The 17,701-nt window shown below is 40.7% G+C and overlaps 1 protein-coding gene across 1 annotated transcript in view; it reads left to right on the forward strand.

The window, feature by feature from the left end:
• The window catches only part of LOC121433373 (zinc finger protein 14-like), a 15,286-nt gene extending 4,798 nt beyond the window's left edge, over positions 1–10,488 (forward strand). The window contains exons 2-4 of the mRNA XM_041631746.1: positions 3,347–3,473; positions 3,665–3,725; positions 4,291–10,488. Coding sequence (XP_041487680.1) covers positions 3,347–3,473; positions 3,665–3,725; positions 4,291–7,714 — 3,612 coding nt within the window. The 3' untranslated portion in view covers positions 7,715–10,488. The remainder of the gene's footprint in view (positions 1–3,346; positions 3,474–3,664; positions 3,726–4,290) is intronic.
• Positions 10,489–17,701: the final 7,213 nt, after the last annotated feature.

A 17,701-nucleotide genomic window follows, 5' to 3' on the forward strand; every position in this document is an offset into this window, starting at 1 on the left:
CAGAGGGAAATCCTACTACCAGGGGATGAGGTGTTGAGCAATCTGATTGCTTTGTGTTGGTGACAGATACTTTATGTTGGTTAGGAATAGCAGTTACAAATACCACCGGTAAGAGTCAAAAGGAAGGCAGAGACAGGAACTCCGTGGGTTCAAGGCCATCCTGGCCTATCTAGAGAGTTCTAGGGCAAATAGAGAGACCCTGTCTCAAAAACAGTCAAGGGAGAAGTGACTTGGTCTTAGCTTGTAGAGTCTGTATATAGGCAGATGTGTAGATGTTGACATCTTGTTGAGTAGTAAAATTTACAGTATAAGTTGCTTTCCTTCAGACTGGCCATTTATACTTTGGGCTACTAAAGATTAGTTTCTACATTGTGGCTTGATAAATTTGGGGAATGTGCTTTTGCTTTTGCTGCTTTGTGTCTATAATGTATTTCAAATGTCCTCATCTTTGTTAGACAAGTCATCATATTATTGTTCGGAAGACTTTGACAAGTGCTAGACACTTGTGTTGCTAGAAGGTTTGAAAATGTAGATTTTAGTGACTCTTAAGGACTCTGTTTGAGGGCCTGGAGAGATGGCTCAGTGGTTAAGAGCATTGCCTGCTCTTCCAAAGGTCCTGAATTCAATTCCCGCAACCACATGGTGGCTCACAACCATCTGGAATGAGGTCTGGTGCCCTTTTGTGGACATACACACAGACAGAATATTGTATACATAATAAATAAATAAATAAAAGGACGCTGTTTGAGCTGTGATTTTTATACAGGTATAATTTAGAAGAGATCGCATTTTAGTGACACCATCTTCCTCTTCCCCCTCTCTCCCTCCCTCCTCATATAGGAATTTGCAGGCAGGCTTTGAGCTCTTAGATCAAGTGATCCTACATCCCAGGTTCCCCAGTCTCTGGGACTACAGCATGTAATATACCCAGCTACTTTGAGTTCTTGTAAAATCATGTGTCATCTATTTCCTTTGACATTTACTGAATGGCTATTAGAAAGTTGCTGTCTATTGGCGTAATACTCAGGGACCATGATCAAAGAAGGGCTATGAAGAATTTAGGAGCCAGAGTATGTGGAGGAGAGCTGTGAAATGCCATCTTCTAGGTATGGCATGGACTCAGGAACTCACGGCATCTATGGTTATTTACATAAGATCGTTGAAATCATTGACTAATGAGCTTGGCTTCTCTCAGAGGCACTATTAGCAATTGATAGTTGTAGGGGAGAGGATTAATTTTTCTTTGGGCATATGGCTGCTAGAATGTTGTTGGTATACATTCAGAAAGCACTAATTGGACTTTATGGGTAATAAAAGCAAAAAAGAAAAATAGACAGAGACCCACACGGGAGCACTGGACAGAAATCTCAAGGTCCAAATCAGGAGCAGAAGGAGACGGAGCACGAGCAAGGAACTCAGGACCACGAGGGGTGCACCCACACACTAAGACAATGGGGATGTTCTATTGGGATCTCACCAAGGCCAGCTGGCCTAGGTCTGAAAAAGCATGGGATAAATCCGGACTAGCTGAACATAGCAGACAATGAGGAATACTGAGAATTCAAGAACAATTGCAGTGGGTTTTTGACCCTACTGCACGTACTGGCTTTGTGGGAGCCTAGGCAGTTTGAATGCACACCTTAGGAGACCTGGATAGAGGTGGGCAGTCCTTGGGCTTCCCACAGGTCAGGGAACCCTGATTGCTCTTCGAGCAGATGAGGGAGGGGGACTTGATCGGGGGAGGGGGAGGGAAATGGGAAGCGGTTGTGGGGACGAGGCAGAAATCCTTAATAAATAAATAAATTAAAAAAAAAAGAAAAATAAAGCCTAGAAAAAATGGCTCAGTGGTTAAAAGCACATTTGCTTTTTTTGTTTGTTTTTTGAGACACGGTTTCTCTGTAGCCTTGGAACCTGTCCTGGAACTAGCTGATGTAGACCAGGCTGGACTCGAACTCACAGAGATCCATCTGCCCCTGCCTTCCAAGTGCTGGGATTAAAGGTGTGCACTGGAGAGCAGCTTTGCTCTTACAGAGGATGGAGGTCTGGTTCCCAGCACTCACACGGTGGCTGTCCATAACTTCAGTTTCAGGGGATATGATGCCCTCTTCTGAGCTCTGTGGTGCATACACATAGGCAAAGTATCCATATACATAAAATAGATAAATCTTTAAAAGCAAAACAAAAAGTAAAGGGAACATGAAGTTGGGAGAGGCATATGTTGGGAAGAGGGAGGGATACAGAGGAAATGGAAGAAGTAGTTGGTGGTGAATATGATCAATACATTCTGTATTTATATATGAAATTATCAATATGTATAAATATTAAAAATTGTTCTTTTGGGATCACTATTGGTTATTTCACATTTGCTGCTTTATTAAATTTGACTGAGTGGAAACTGCTTTCAGGATTTTAATGTTTCCCTTGCTGGGGTCACAGCACAGGTGCAATTCCCCCCTTAACAAGTTTTGACAACTTGTGAGCCTAAGCGTGTCGTGTGGATAGATTCCAAGCGTGTCGTGTGGATAGATTCTAAGCGTGTCGTGTGGATAGATTCTAAGCGTGTCGTGTGGATAGATTCCAAGCGTGTCGTGTGGATAGATTCTAAGCGTGTCGTGTGGATAGATTCCAAGCGTGTCGTGTGGATAGATTCTAAGCGTGTCGTGTGGATAGATTCCAAGCGTGTCGTGTGGATAGATTCTAAGCGTGTTCTGTGGATAAATTCTAAGCGTGTTGTGTGGATAGATTCCAAGCGTGTCGTGTGGATAGATTCTAAGCGTGTTCTGTGGATAGATTCTAAGCGTGTCGTGTGGATAGATTCTAAGCGTGTTGTGTGGATAGATTCCAAGCGTGTCGTGTGGATAGATTCCAAGCGTGTCGTGTGGATAGATTCTTCCATTATTGCTGTTCACTGAATAGTCAGAAAGCTAACGGGTTCAGAAAATGCCAAATGTTTCCCTGAATCATTTAGACTGAGTGACTACTTAGTGACTACCATTTATGTTTGTAATGCCTCCTAGAATCTTAGGTACACTTTCTTCAGTAAAATTTGTGCCTAAGAAGTTCCAAGGAAAAGCAACCTCTTGACTGTATTCTATTTTGTACATTATACTCTGTTCTAGAAAGAGAAATTGAAGCAACCCAGTAGCATACTCCAGTCCCTGGGATGTGGTCATGAAAAGAATGTTCCTACTTCACCGTTTCCTGCATGAATGTCAGTCATAGCATTAAAACTCCTCTGTCACTGCATAAATCTTTGGAGACTGCAGAATTTGTGAACATCTTATTAGTTATCCATAGTGTTGTCACTTTCACCCATTTTCTTACGCACACATATGGGATATTTTAGGACTCAGTGACCTTTGAGGATGTGGCTGTGAACTTCACCCAGGAAGAGTGGATTTTGCTGGATCCTTTTCAGAAGAACCTATATGTCAATGTGATGCTGGAAACCTGTAGTAACCTTGCTTCTGTGGGTAAGAATGCTGATGTTCCTTCGCTTTGTCGGTTAGACAAGTGTTTCTTCTTTATGTACTTTGGAATGTGGAAAGGGAAGAATAATGTGAATAAATCAGACATGGGTACAATGTGCATTAACTCCAGAAAACTTACAGTTCCTTTGAGGTTTGTAATAATTTGTGAAAATTTTTCTGGGTCTGTATTTTAGGAATCAAATCAGAATACCAGACCATTGAAGAGCATTATAAGCATCCTGGGAGAAATCTAAGGTAAATTACATGTATTAGTGGGAGAAAATATATTTTGAGAAAATCTTAATGTGTTATGAAAATTTATGAACAAGTAGTAAGGCAAGCACAAATTTAAATTACTCACCATTAGAAATATTTCACAGAAATATGCAGTTACATGTAAGAAAGTTGTTCATATTTGAAAAGCAGTTCACTTGTAAACAATATTGAGAAAAGTGCATGTCTGACCTTTTTTGTTCTGATAGTTTTAAGAGTCATACTGCAGAATCCCTAATCCATTTAGTTTGAGAACAGTTAGATTCTGCAGAAGACATACACTTTCCCTGATTTAGGGAATAGTGGAAATCCAAAACCTACTAATGACTAAATAGTCATCAGTGAAGTAACCCCTAGTAATGTGCCTGTCAGTGTTTACAGAAGTCATATACTAGCTTTTGGTCTTGGGGAGTAAAGAAGGTAATCTAGTTTGAGAAACCCCCAAGGTATTGGATATCAATAGAAGTCCATAAATTTCAATTCGAGTGAAACTTTGTGCTTGTAATTTGTTTGGGAAAGTTTTCATGTCTCGTTCATCCTTTAATAGGAACATCACATCCCACCCTGGATACACACATGAGCTTGAGGAGTATGGAAAGAAGCAATATACCTCCAGTTCTCTCGCAACTATTCACATATACATGGGAGCCCACAATCGGAGAGGAACCTACGAGTGTGAAGTATATTCCGAATCCTTTGCTTTTCCAAGTTCACGTGGAGTGGATCAGCAGATTCACAGTGGAGAACAGCCCCGTGAGCATCATCAATATGACACAGCCTTTATTGGTCCCAGCTCCTTTTGCATTCATGGAGGGACTCACACCAAAGAAAACCCTTCTGAATCTAAACCATGTGCTGCTACTCTGAGTCCTGTCAACTACCTGCCGTCTCCCAGCGGAACTCCTAATGGAGAGAAGCATTCTGGTTGGATGCCATTTGGCAAAGCTTCCAGTTGCCAAAATTCCCTGCAAAGACATGAAATAATTCACACCGGGGGAAAAACATATGAGTATAGGCAGTGTGGTAACGTGTTCCAAGGTCACAGTTCCCTTCAAAGGCGGAAAATAATTCACGCTGGAGAAAAACCCTATGAATGTACACAGTGTGGAAAGTCATTCATTTATCCCTATTTACTTAAAATGCACGAAAGGTATCATACTGGAGAGAGACCTTATAAATGTAAGATCTGCAGGAAAGCATTTCTTTGTTCCTCTTTCCTGCAAAGACACAAGAGAACTCACACGGGAGAAAAACCGTATAAATGTAAGCAATGTGCTAAGCCCTTTAGAGGGCTCAGTAATCTTCGAGTACACGAAAGAACTCATACTGGAGAAAAGCCCTATGAATGTAAACATTGTGGGAAAGCTCTGCGAAGTCACAGTTCCCTTCAAAGACATAAAATAGCTCATGCTGGGAAGAAACCCTATGAATGTAAGCAGTGTGGCAAGACCTTCATTTATCCCTATTTACTTCAAACCCACGAAAGATCTCATACTGGAGAGAAACCCTACAAATGTAGCATATGCAGTAAAGCCTTTCGTTGTTCATCTTTCCTGCAAAGACATCAAAGAACACATATAGGGGGAAAGCCGTACGAGTGTAAGCAATGCGGTAAGGCTTTCAGAGGTCATAGCTCCCTTCGATTGCATGCGAGGTCTCACAGTGGGGAGAAACCATATAAATGTAACATTTGCGGTAAAGCCTTCCTGTGCCCCTCTTTTCTTCGAAGACATGAAAGGACTCACACTGCAGAAAGGCCCTATCAATGCAAGCAGTGCAGCAAAACCTTCAGGGGTCAGAGTTCTCTTCAGCTACATGAGCGAGCTCATAGTGGAGAGAAACCCTATAAATGTAAGGTCTGTAGTAAAGCCTTTCTGTGTTCCTCTTTCCTTCAAAGACACGAAAGGACTCACTGTGAAGAAAAACCCTATGCGTGTAAACAGTGTGGCAAAGACTTTAAAGATCAAGGCTCCTTTCAAAGACATAAAGTTTCTCATGTTGGAGGAAAACCTTACGAATGTCAACAGTGTGGTAAGTCCTTCATTTATCCGTGTTTGCTTCAAGTCCATATAAGGACGCACACCGGGGAGAAACCCTATGAATGTAAGCAGTGTGACAAAGCCTTCAGAAGTCTGAGTTACCTTCGTATTCACGAAGGAAGCCACACTGAGGAAAAGCCCTATGAATGTAGACAGTGTGGCAAAACTCTCAGTTGTTCCAGTGCCCTGCAGTTACATGAGAGAACACACACTGGAGAAAAGCCCTATGTGTGTAAGCAGTGTGGGAAAGCCTTCAGAGGCTTCAGTTATCTTCGCGTCCATGAGAGGACACACACTGAAGAAAGACCCTATGAGTGTAAACAGTGCGGGAAAACTCTGAGTTGCTCCGGTTCTCTTCAGCTGCATGAACGAACTCACACTGGAGAAAAGCCTTATGAGTGTAAGCAGTGTGGGAAGGCCTTCAGAGGTCTAAGTCGCCTTCGGGTCCACGAAATCATTCACACTGGGGAGAAACCCCATGAGTGTAAACTGTGTGGCAAGGCCTTCAGATACCATAGTTTACTTCGAGTGCACGAAAGGACCCACACTGGCGAAAAACCTTACGCTTGTCAACAGTGCAGTAAAGCCTTCAAGAGTCTCAGTAATCTTCGAATACATGAAAAGACTCATAGTGGTTTCTACGGATGTAAACAGTGTGGCAAAACCCTCAGTTCTTCCAGTTCCCTTCGAGTGCACGAAAGAGCACATAGTGGAGAAAGATCGTACGGCTGTAAAGAGTGTGGCAAAACCTTTAGACGCTTCAGTAATCTTCAGGTCCATGAAAAGACTCATGCTGAAGGAAAGCCCTACGGGTGTAAACAATGCGGCAAGTCCTTCATTTATCCATATTTACTTGAAAAGCACGAGAAGGCTCATACCGCAGAAAAACCCTATAAATGTGTGATATGCAGTAAAGCCTTTATTTGTCCATCTTTCCTTCAAAGGCATGAAAGAATCCATAGTGGAGAAAAGCCCTATGAATGTGTACAGTGTGGTAAGGCGTTCAAAGGCCTCAGCTCCCTTCAGTTACACGAAAGAGCTCATGGGAGAGAAAAGCATTATGACTGTACACAGTGTGGTAAAGCCTTCAGATGTCACAGTCTCCTTCAGGCACACGAACGAACCCATACCGGTGAAAAACCCTATGAGTGTGAAGAATGTGGCAAGACCTTCAAAAGTGCTGGGTACCTTCGAATCCATGAAAAAACTCATAGTGGTTTCTATGAGTGTAAACTGTGTGGGAAAGTTCTCAGCTGTTCTAGTTCTCTTCAGTTACACGAAAGAACACACACTGGAGAAAAACCCTACGAATGTAAGCAGTGTGGGAAGGCCTTCAGAAGTCAAAGTTCCCTTCGAAGACATGAAAGAATTCACGCTGGAGAGAAACCCTATGAATGTAAGCAGTGTGGGAAGTCCTTCATTTATCCCTGCTACCTTCAAATGCACGAGAGGTCTCATACTGGAGAGAAGCTCTATAAATGTAATATATGTAGTAAAGCCTTTCTTTACCCCTGTTTCCTTCAAATGCATGAAAGAACTCACACTGGTGAAAAGCCTTATGCATGTAAGCAGTGTGATAAAGCCTTCCGGAGTCACAGCTCTCTTCAAATGCATGAAAAAGTTCACACAGGAGAAAAACCCTATGAATGTAAACAGTGTGGTAAAGCTTTGATAAGTCATAGTTCTCTTCAGAGGCATAAAATGGCTCATGCTGAAGAAAAACGCTATGAATGTAAGCACTGTAGTAAGTCCTTCATTTATCCATATTTACTTCAAATTCACGAAAGATCTCACACTGGAGAGAGACCCTATGAATGCCAAGACTGTGGTAAAGCCTTTACATGTTACCGTTCCCTTCGAAGACATGGAAAAACACATACCCGAGCGGGGGAAAACCCTTATGAATGCCTACAAACATGCAAGAATGTTTAGAATTTCTAGGTCTTTTCAAATAGTGGAAGTATTGGGAAAAGATCTAATGAATATAAGACAAATGGCGAAGGCTTTAGATTTTTTTGTTTGTTTGTTTGTTTGCTTGCTTGCTATGGAAAGCTTGGGAGAACTCACTGGAAAAAATTCTGGACTCTAAGAGATGTGTTACGATCTTCAATTCCATTTGAAGATATGAAAATATCTGGTGTTAAAGCCCGTGAATGAATGGAGTATGATATTCATTTCTTAAACATCCACTCAAATGCATAAACTAATGCACCATGAAGGCAGTTCTATAGAAACAGACATTGGATTGAAATTGCTGCAGTTTGGAAATTAAAGCTTATATTTTAACCACACTAAAAATCATGTGATAACTCCAATTGGAAGAAGAGTGCAAATTTATATGTATTGAAATACTGAAGCAAACCATGTTCAAAGTGTTATAGCATGAATGAAAAGCTATGTAATTTGTAAAGGTATGGTGTTTACCAGTGATTTGTGTTTGAAGCAAACTGCAGCAGCACCTGACATCGCAGGCCTGTCCTCTTGGGGACTGTGGTTTCGAGGCAGGAGATAGTAAATTCAGGGCCTGTTCAGACAACTTAGTGAGACCAATTTTAATAAAAATTGAAAAGGATATTGATAAATAGCTCATTTGTTTAACACTGGTCTCCCAGTGTAATTCCCAGTCCCACCATCAAGAGAAATGGGAATGTCCCTGGGTAATGAATTTCTATTTCTTTTGCAGGAAAACGTTGAGGCTAAGGTTTTCTAAGTGTAGACACAAACTTTTAGCAGCAGAAATAATTGCTGGTATAAATTGTTAGACAATTTTCTAATTATAGTGTATCCTACCGTACACTTAAACTATGTGGTATAATTTCAAGACTCTTCTAGTCTGTGGAATGTAGCTTCATTCCATATTTTAGTCATAGCACCAATAAATACTATGAAACAAAAGATTTGGTATAAAAATAAATGTTCTACAAATGAAGAATACTTACTGAGAGCAGAGTTTTTAAGGACTAGATTTTCTTCTATCAGAGACTTTTAGGTGAATATAAAGTCATTGGACACATTAATCTACTGTAACTCTTATCAACACTGTAGACTTTGTTTGTAGTATGTTCTTTGCCTAAAGACACTGTAGGCTTCATTTATAGCATATTGATGTTTTCCCAAAGAATACATTAGCTTATAACATTTACAGTGTGTATAAATTGAATACTTAGGATTTTTGTAATAACACTGTTTAAAATGTAACCATTTACGTTGCTTAAAACTGTTTCTTTGTATGCTTATTCTTTAATTTTTGCATTGTATATTTTTTTAAAAAATTGTGAATAAATGTTATCATTTAGAACACTGAAGCAGGAGGTTGGTGTTTGTAGCTATCCCTGATTATATGCTGAGACACTGAGACCTAGAATAACCAGGTCATGACAACTGTTACCTTGCACCTTCTTGTCTGTCATGGAAACTTTTCAGGAACAGTAAGATGTATAGAACTGATGACAGTTCTTCCTTAAGCAGTCCTTTGAGAAGGACATGTTGACGTTCTTGAGAAAGTCTCACTTTTCTGAAATAAACACATGGTAGTGTCCTTATTGGTGTTTTTCATTGTTGATTTGTTGTAAGCAGGTAAAATACTATGCACATTTCTATGTTAATGGAAATCTTTTGGTATTAAGTTTAAGCTTTCAAATGTATGATGATTCTGTTGAGGTCTGTAAATGCTTTTGAATTCTTTTGGGCTCTTATTTTCCTTCTGCAGTTTCTTTGAGATTGGAGACTTTTGAAATCGAACTAGGTGCATTATCAGATTTCCATAAGCCCAAGGGAGATAGGACAGAGTGTTTTAATTTGAATATGAAATTATCCCCACAAACTCTTATGGTTGGACACAGATTTTTAGTCTGTGGTTCCTGATTCCTTACTGGATTGTAATAACTGAGATTCAAAAACCACCTGGTAACATGTAAAGGTTTTGAACACAGTGATTAAAACTTCAGATTTATATGTACATTGATTTTTATATCACTCACCCATGTTTGTATCGTGTGATTTAACTGTACCTCCACTTTGTTTTGATCATGCAATATGTGTATTGCATGTGATGTCATGCCATGCCATGTAATTAACATAACAACTCTTTGAAGCACCTTAGCTCACACAAGACTTACTGACTGTTGCAAATTGAAATACTTTTACTAAATTCCAAGCGTTTTCTGCTCTTTTGGAAATACTGATTTAATTGTGGAAAACAGACTTTTCTATTTCCCAAGTGTCATTCATCAACAATAAATACCAAATTAATTTATCTTTGTATTGTGTAGTATAGTGTAGCTTTAAAAATTGCTTGAATTGCCCGGTTGTGTGTTGCACGCTTTTAATCCCAGCACTTGGGAGGCAGAAGCAGGAGGATTTCTGTAAGTTTGAGGCCAGCCTGGTCTACAGAGTGAGTGTTAGGACAAGCTCTAAAGCTACAAAGAGAAACCTTGTCTCTAAAAACCAATAAAAAAATTGCTTGAGTTACTTACTTGTATTTTATTTAAAAAAAAAACTCATTCAATGATTATTGGGTAGCAATAAAGAAAAGTATTTTAACAACTTAGGAAATGGCCCTAAGTGTATTTCTGCCTTTATTTATGTGATGTTGTCCATATTTGACAATTATAAAACCAAAGTATCAATTAACTCTGAAAAACCTTCTCTATGTGCTACACTATCAAATATTCAGCTAAGATTTTATGTTTTATGTAAAAATAAATATGCCCATTCTATTAATACACAAATTTACTTTCATGTTATTAAATGATGAGATATATTCACCAAATTGTTTTTCAGTAGATTTCTTTGATTTATTAACAATAAATGTATCATTTGAACACCCACTTCATATACGTATGTATATTCTCAGGGTTGCATAACAATTTCTTATACAAAAGGAGTCACAAATAAAATACTGAGTTATTCTGGTGGTGTCCAGCTTGTGACACTGTTTGCGGAGCTGGAAAACCCTTTGGCAGGTATGGCCTAGCTAGAGTTAAGTGGGTCTTTGAAAATCAGGCTTTCAGAATTATAACCATGCCCCAGTTCTTGGCTGTCTTTCTCTGTCCTCATACAATTAAAGTGAAGATTTACAGGTACATAGTCTGGCTACCATGGAAATATTGTCACATTATTATTTCCATGCCATGATAGACTGTATCATCCTAAACCACATCAAGAAATATTTCCATAAATTCATTAGTATGGTATTTTTGGCAGCAGTCAGACAGGGGAGAGGGAAGGGGGGGGGAGAGAGAGAGAGAGAGAGAGAGAGAGGTCCTTCTGTATATGTATTGCTTTTATTGGTAAATAAAGAAGCTGCTTTTAGCCAATGGCTTAACAGAATATAGCCAGGCTGGGAGAGATATATATAGAGAGAGTAGGTAGATTCAGAGAGACAGTATGTTGACGCGCCGGAACCTTGCCAGTACGCCACAGCCACGTAGCAATACACAGATTAATAGAAATGGGTTAACTAAAGATATAAGAACTAGTTAGCAATACTCTTAAGTGATTGGCCAAGCAGTGATTTAAGTAATACAGTTTCTGTGTGGTTATTTCTGGAGTCTGGGCAGCCAGGAAATGAATGAGCAGCCTCCCAACAAATTGGCAGAGTCAGAGAGACATCTTAACATGTAGCCTTTGCGGGGGACAAATGCACTAGAATGTAACCAGTAAACTACAACCACGTGGCGATACACAGATTAATAAAAATGGGTTAAATTAAGATGAAAGAGCTAGCCAATAAGAAGCTAGAGCTAATAGGCCAAAGAGTGGTTTAATTAATACAGTTTTTGTGTGGTTATTTCAAGTCTGGGCAGCCAGGAATGGACAATCACTCTCCTACTACAGAGAGAGAATGAATACACCAGGAACTGATGGGTGCATTGTAAAGAGCTCCCACATAAAATTTTCCTTCTGCAATGTTTATTTCTAGAGATTTTTGTTTAGTTTAGGCTTTCTCAACGCTTGTGGATCAGAGCAGTGAAAAGGTTAGGTTTAGATTTTGGTTGTGTCCCTCTCTTGATGTCTCTATTCTGTAGCTCTGGCTGTCCTGGAACTTGCTATGTAGACCAGGCTGACTTCAAAATCACAGAGATCCACCTACCTCTGCCTCCCAAGTGCTGGGATTTAGGTAAGGTGCACGCTTTTCACTGTTAACTTTGTGGGAGGATGAGTAGCTAAGGCTGTTTCATTCGGGTAGCCAGGATGCATGCTCTGGTTGGAATTCGAGTAACAGAAGATGGCTCCCATTAAACGCTGCCGTCACGCCTTAAACGCCAGTTTTCCCACTATGAGCAATATTGTTTTTCTTTATTATTGAGTCTGTTATAACCACATCAAAGGATTAGGGCAGAGTTCTCATTTTATAGATAGGGAAATCCAGACTCACAGAGATAAGTGGTTTCCTACTATAGTTAAGCACAACTGCTCTTCTTATCCCTCTTTTTTTTTTTAGTGATTCGTTAAAGTTGAAAATGAAGCCTCCTTCATTTTCACCCCACCTAAGCTAAACAGGGTGAGAGGGCTGTGACCACTTGGAAGGTTGAGGCAGGTTTATGAGGATTTAAGATCAACCGTGGTGCACTACAGAGGGCTGTGCAATCTCCCCGCCCAGCTCCCCAACCTCCTAGCAGCCGCCAGAGCCTAAATCCGCAAAAGGCTTGAAACCGGTCCAGGGGGTAGCGAACCAGTGATAAAGCTCAGGCTCCGGAAGGTCCTCCCACTCCCGAGTCTCCACGGCTCCGCCCCAAGCCCGTCTTCTGGGGTCTCTGCAGTGGCGTTCCCGGGCGGGCGGTGTAGACGCGGACGAGTGGAGGAGCCTGGGCGCACTCGGTGAGGAGCTGGGAGAGCAGCGAGGGGCTGACCGAGGCGACAATTTAGTGCCAGGTCCGGGGGCTGAGGGGGTGTCTCGTTTTGCAGCTACGTTTTGCGTAATCCCCTTTGTACGACCCTAGGGCCGACTGAGGCGACAGGGTCTTTAGTGCCGGGACACTGTGGCCCGGATACTCCCCTGCACTCTGTCGGCTGGCCGCCCACTCGGTCTCCTTTCCCCTTGGGAACCCTGGCATCTCTTCATGTCCCCGGGGATCCCTTCTGAAAGATTTCCAGGCTAGGGTTAAAAAGAGCTCCCAAAACCTCTTTCCGTACCCAGCAGTTTCTTGTCTGTGTGATCCTGAGGATATCTGCCTGTCGTAGGTCCAATATAGGACAGGATTGTGTCTTCAGCCCCCTCTGTGGCTGTGTGTGTGAAGAAGGAGATCGCCATACTTTCTGCCCTTTGTGCAGTTTTCCTCCCATGTCAGCCCTGCACAAAGATAAAGTGAGAGCGGCAGCCTCAACCCTGCAAACTTGTACTTCCCAGTGAGAATAGGTTTGGCGTCAGGTTTGCGGCGAATTTCCATAAGTTAGTGTTCTATTTGATATAGTGAACAAGTGGCTTGCCCTCAGGATAGCAGGTTTTCTGCATTTGTATAGAGTCTGTGTACTCTGTAGCGGGGAATTCTTTTCCAAGTGTGACTCATGTTTCTACTCAAAAAAACTTTTTACTCTGTGATTGGATAGCAAAGGGTTGGGGAAAGGACGGGCAAAACTTTTCCAGGCTTTCACAGCTACTGGGAAAAATCACTTTTCATGATTATTATTATTTTAAAAAGTTTCTGTTAGGCTCCTCCACGCCTCTGAATTTTAAGATTGTTGTCAAGACCTTGGAAAGTAGATATTTGATACTCTTCGGTGTTCCTTTTATGGGTTTTCCAAATGCGGAGCAAAGCTCAGTCTCTAGACAATGAAATAGGTCGCTGGATTCTGAGAAGGTACCTTGATGGTGGAGTAGTGGAAACTTCTCAGGAATGTCCTGTAATGCTCTGTCTAGCTTTTAATTGTTTTAAAAGTGTTTTTATCTTTGAGAGGCTCATGCACTATATTTTTATTTTATTTCCTGGGTCCACATTCCACCTCTTACCAGTCTAATCAGTGCTACCAATAGATTTGTTTGTTCTGAGAGAGGTCTTGTTTGTTTTGAGACACGGTGGAACTTAACAGAGATTTACTTGCCTTTGCCTTCCTAGTGCTGGGATTAAAAGCATGCAAAACCACTCTGGACTTCACTGTTGGTTGTTCTTAACCACTTAGTTTGAAAATTTCTAGTTAAGCTATAAATAACATTTGTGTTTTTAGATGGTGGAATAGAAACTGATGTGTGTAATTTTTTTTTTTTTTTTTGATAGGCTCTTACCTCTTACCTCTCTGGCTGTCCTGGAACCTGCTATGTAGAGCAGGCTAACCTTGAATTCAGAGAGATCCTTCTGCCTCTTCCTGAGTGCTGAGATTAAAGGTATGTACTACCATGTTCAGCCATGTGATGTGTTCTTAAGTACTGCTTACTTATCAGGAACACAGAAGAGTGTTACTTCCAATCATTCTGGAATTCGAATGTAGGCTGAAGACCAGCTGAGACACCCAGCCTTGTGGGCTGAATAACCCCCAGATTCTTGGCCTTTCCTCTGGGAGACAACTATTGTTAGATGAACCAGATTGATTCTTTTCGTTCTATATCTCTTTAGAGAATCCCTTATGTGAATAAAATCATGCCTTTTCCTTCACGGGGAATTGAATTCTCAGTTGACTTGCTGGTTCTTTTCAAATCTGTAAGGATGATGTTCAACTCTCTTCTGGTTTGTAGTTATTTTTAGATTTATTTCTTTTAAGTGTGAAGTGATCACTTATATTCTATTACTTGGGAATCAGATATTGGGGTAAAAACCTAATTAATCAGAGAAGCGGCAGAGAAGCGACTAGTGACATCCCCTCACCACCTCCTTCCTTCTATCCAAAAGGGTCTTTGAATTTTTGGAAGCCCCTCCCTCTTACTTGCTGCATCTTTTTGTGTGTCCTGAGTCCTCTAAAACCTCAATGGCCAATTTGGGTTCCCCAGTAGCTAGCTCTGCCCTGTGATTCAAGGTCAGAGTGTATTCAAAATAGCCCACAACATAGGAGTATGAGTATTTTGCCTGCATGCATGTACGTATCTTGTGACTGAGGAGGCACTGGATTACCTAGACCTGAAGTTACAGAAGGTTGTCACCTTCCATGTAGGTGCTAGGAACTCAACCCTTGTCCTTTGCAAAAGCAAGCAGCAAGTGCGCTTAACTGCTGAGCTATCTCTCTTATCCATATTTTTATAAGTATGTTTACAATTGCATTTCTTGTTTCTGCAGTTGGTGACTTCATTTCCCCCCATTGTTTAAAGTTTTTTTTTCTTTTTTCTTTCTTTTCTTTTCTTTTTTTTTCTTTTTAATGTGCATGTGTTTTTGCCATGGGTGTCAGGTCATCTGGAACTGGAGTTACAGACAGTTTTGAGGTATCATGTGGGTGATGGGAATTCAATGTGGGTCCTATGGAAGAGCTGCCAATGCTCTTAAACACTGATTGAGCCATCTCTTCAGCCCTAAAGTTTTCTTCCTCTGCTTTAAGGTGAATTGATGATAGAGGATTTTGGTATAAAATGTGTGTGTGAGAGAGAGGAAGCAAGCGGGGCGGGGGGGAGCGAGCACTTTTTGAATCACTTGGTTTATACTTTTAAGTTAATTTGAAAAATTTGGCAACATCGTTTAGATCTTTTTTTATCCTTACACCCTTTCAAGGAGGCAGTCACCACTTGCTCTGGCAGCTCTTATGCAGCTCACTGACACAGTGTTCATATTTTTTTGGAGTCCTTGTCCATTTCTGTTGCTAGAACTTTAGTTTGTTCTTACTTATCCATCTGGTTTTATTTTATTTTTTATAAATCCAAGATATTTGCATCTCTATAGATTTCTGTCTATTTGCTTTTAGTTCTGAAGCATTTTATGGTAAAATATGCATACCTAGGTTTACTGTCTCAGTATTTTAGGGACACAAGTTAAGTACATTTATAATGTCATGCTACTTTTTGAGGGGGTGTAGGTAAAGACTGCTCTTTCATTTCCCGGCCTCCCAGATCCAAATAATCATAGAGAAACTATATTAATTACAGTATTGCTTGGCTTATTAGCTCAGGCTTCTTAGTAACTAAATTTTATACCTTAAATTAACCTATTTCTATTAATCTGTGTATTGCCATGAGGCTGTGGCCTATTGGTAAGGTTTTGGTATATCCTCCTTCAAGCAGCTACATGGCATCTCCCTGACTCTGCCTACTCTCTCTTTCTATCTCTTCCAGCCTGGCTATATTCTGCCCTGCCATAGGCCATAGTATCTTCATTCATTAAGCAATAAAAGCAACACATATACAGAAGAACATCTCACATCATCTCCCCCTTTCTGTCTCATTAAAAAGGAAGGTTTTAATTTTAACATAGTAAAATTATATATACAAAACGGTTATCAAGCAAGAATTATAGTTATAATATTTCTTTGTGAGTCTAAAGTTTCATAACTAATTTATCTTTTATCATAACTAAGGAAAATAACTATTTGTCTTCACCTCCATCAAAGATGCCAGAAAGATATAATGTTACCTAAGTAAATGTGAAATGTATTGTAAGCAACTTTCAAAACTCTAGAATTGACAGAGATATCTCACTGCCTGGACAGCCACCCAAAGTTCTTCTGTAACATTGGGGCATCCATCTTCAGCCTACAGGCCCATAGTATCCAGTAGACTTTTCCATGAAGCAGGAAGTTTGAAGATCTGTTCAGTCTTGTAATGGCAAAGCTTCTCAGTTGCTTTCTTCTGTGTCTTGCAAAGTGTCTGGCAGTTCTTTCACGAAGCAGGAACTGTGAAGGACTATCTCACCTTCTTTAGGCAAGTTCAGCAGTCCCTTTTCTGTGGGTACTGCACGCCTTCTCTTAAAGGAGCCACACCTCTGTTTGCCGCCAGCAAACAGATCCTATCTGAAAAAATGAGGCTACCAAGAAGCTGTGCTTAACTTGGTTCTTTTTTGTCTAGAATTCCTTCCCAAGCTCTCTCAGTTTTTATGTGGATGTAGTTGGCCCATGCTGGTGTCATTTTGTAGGTGGAGACTCCTCTTTTGTTTCTCAGCTGTCCTGACCCGAATAATCATACAGAAACTGTATTAATTGAAACACTGTTTGGCCTATTAGCTTAAGCTTCTTATTAACTAACTCTTACATCTTAAATTAACCCATTTCTACTAATCGCTGTGAGGCTGTGGCCTACCTGTAAGGTTCTTATGTGTTCTTTTCCTTTGTTAGTTACATTGCATCTCCCTGACTCCACTTACTCTCTCTATATATATCCTTTCCAGCCTGGCTATATTCTGCCCTGCTATAAGCCAGAACAGCTTTATTCATTAACCAATAAATGCAATTCTTATACCGAAGGACTTCCCACATCAGGGGCTCTGCAGGTGTCACAGGCAAAGAAGCAAACCTCGAAGAGGTGAGAAAGAAAGCTCAGTTTAGATTGACTTTGTCCATCTGGATCAAACTTGGGGAAGTCTGATACCAGGTGGTTATATAATAGAACAATAACAGAATATCAGACGTAATAGAATGTGGGAAAAAGTTTCCAGACACAACAGTCATTCCCATTCCAGGTTTCCAGGCAACAATGAAGTTTAAGGTGAGGCGACCTTGGAGGTGGGTTCTGTATCTAAAAGGCCTAGGATCTGCTGTGGTCTCTGAGATACTATAGAGATCAGCAGGCCATAAAGTACGCGTGTGACTAAAGATGGGGAGGAAGAGTCTGGGATATGCATTTCTGGTGAGGACACCGGGCCATTAACAGCCTGCACTCTCAGCTTTCCGGGTGGAATGCAGGCATTTTATCTTCTCCATTGAGGAGACCCCCTTACATGTTTAACATTCCTGTTTTCCCTAGTGATCCCTGGGCAAAAGGAGCTTTGTGCCCCTAACAACCATCACTGCTGTCGATACCCTTAACAATTCCTTTTTGTGTTTTTGCTTCTTTGAGATGGGGTCTCTGTA

This window comes from Microtus oregoni, unplaced genomic scaffold, assembly GCF_018167655.1.
Source record: "Microtus oregoni isolate MIOR12 unplaced genomic scaffold, Mior012 000038F_ref0000394, whole genome shotgun sequence".
Classification (NCBI taxonomy): domain Eukaryota; kingdom Metazoa; phylum Chordata; class Mammalia; order Rodentia; family Cricetidae; genus Microtus; species Microtus oregoni.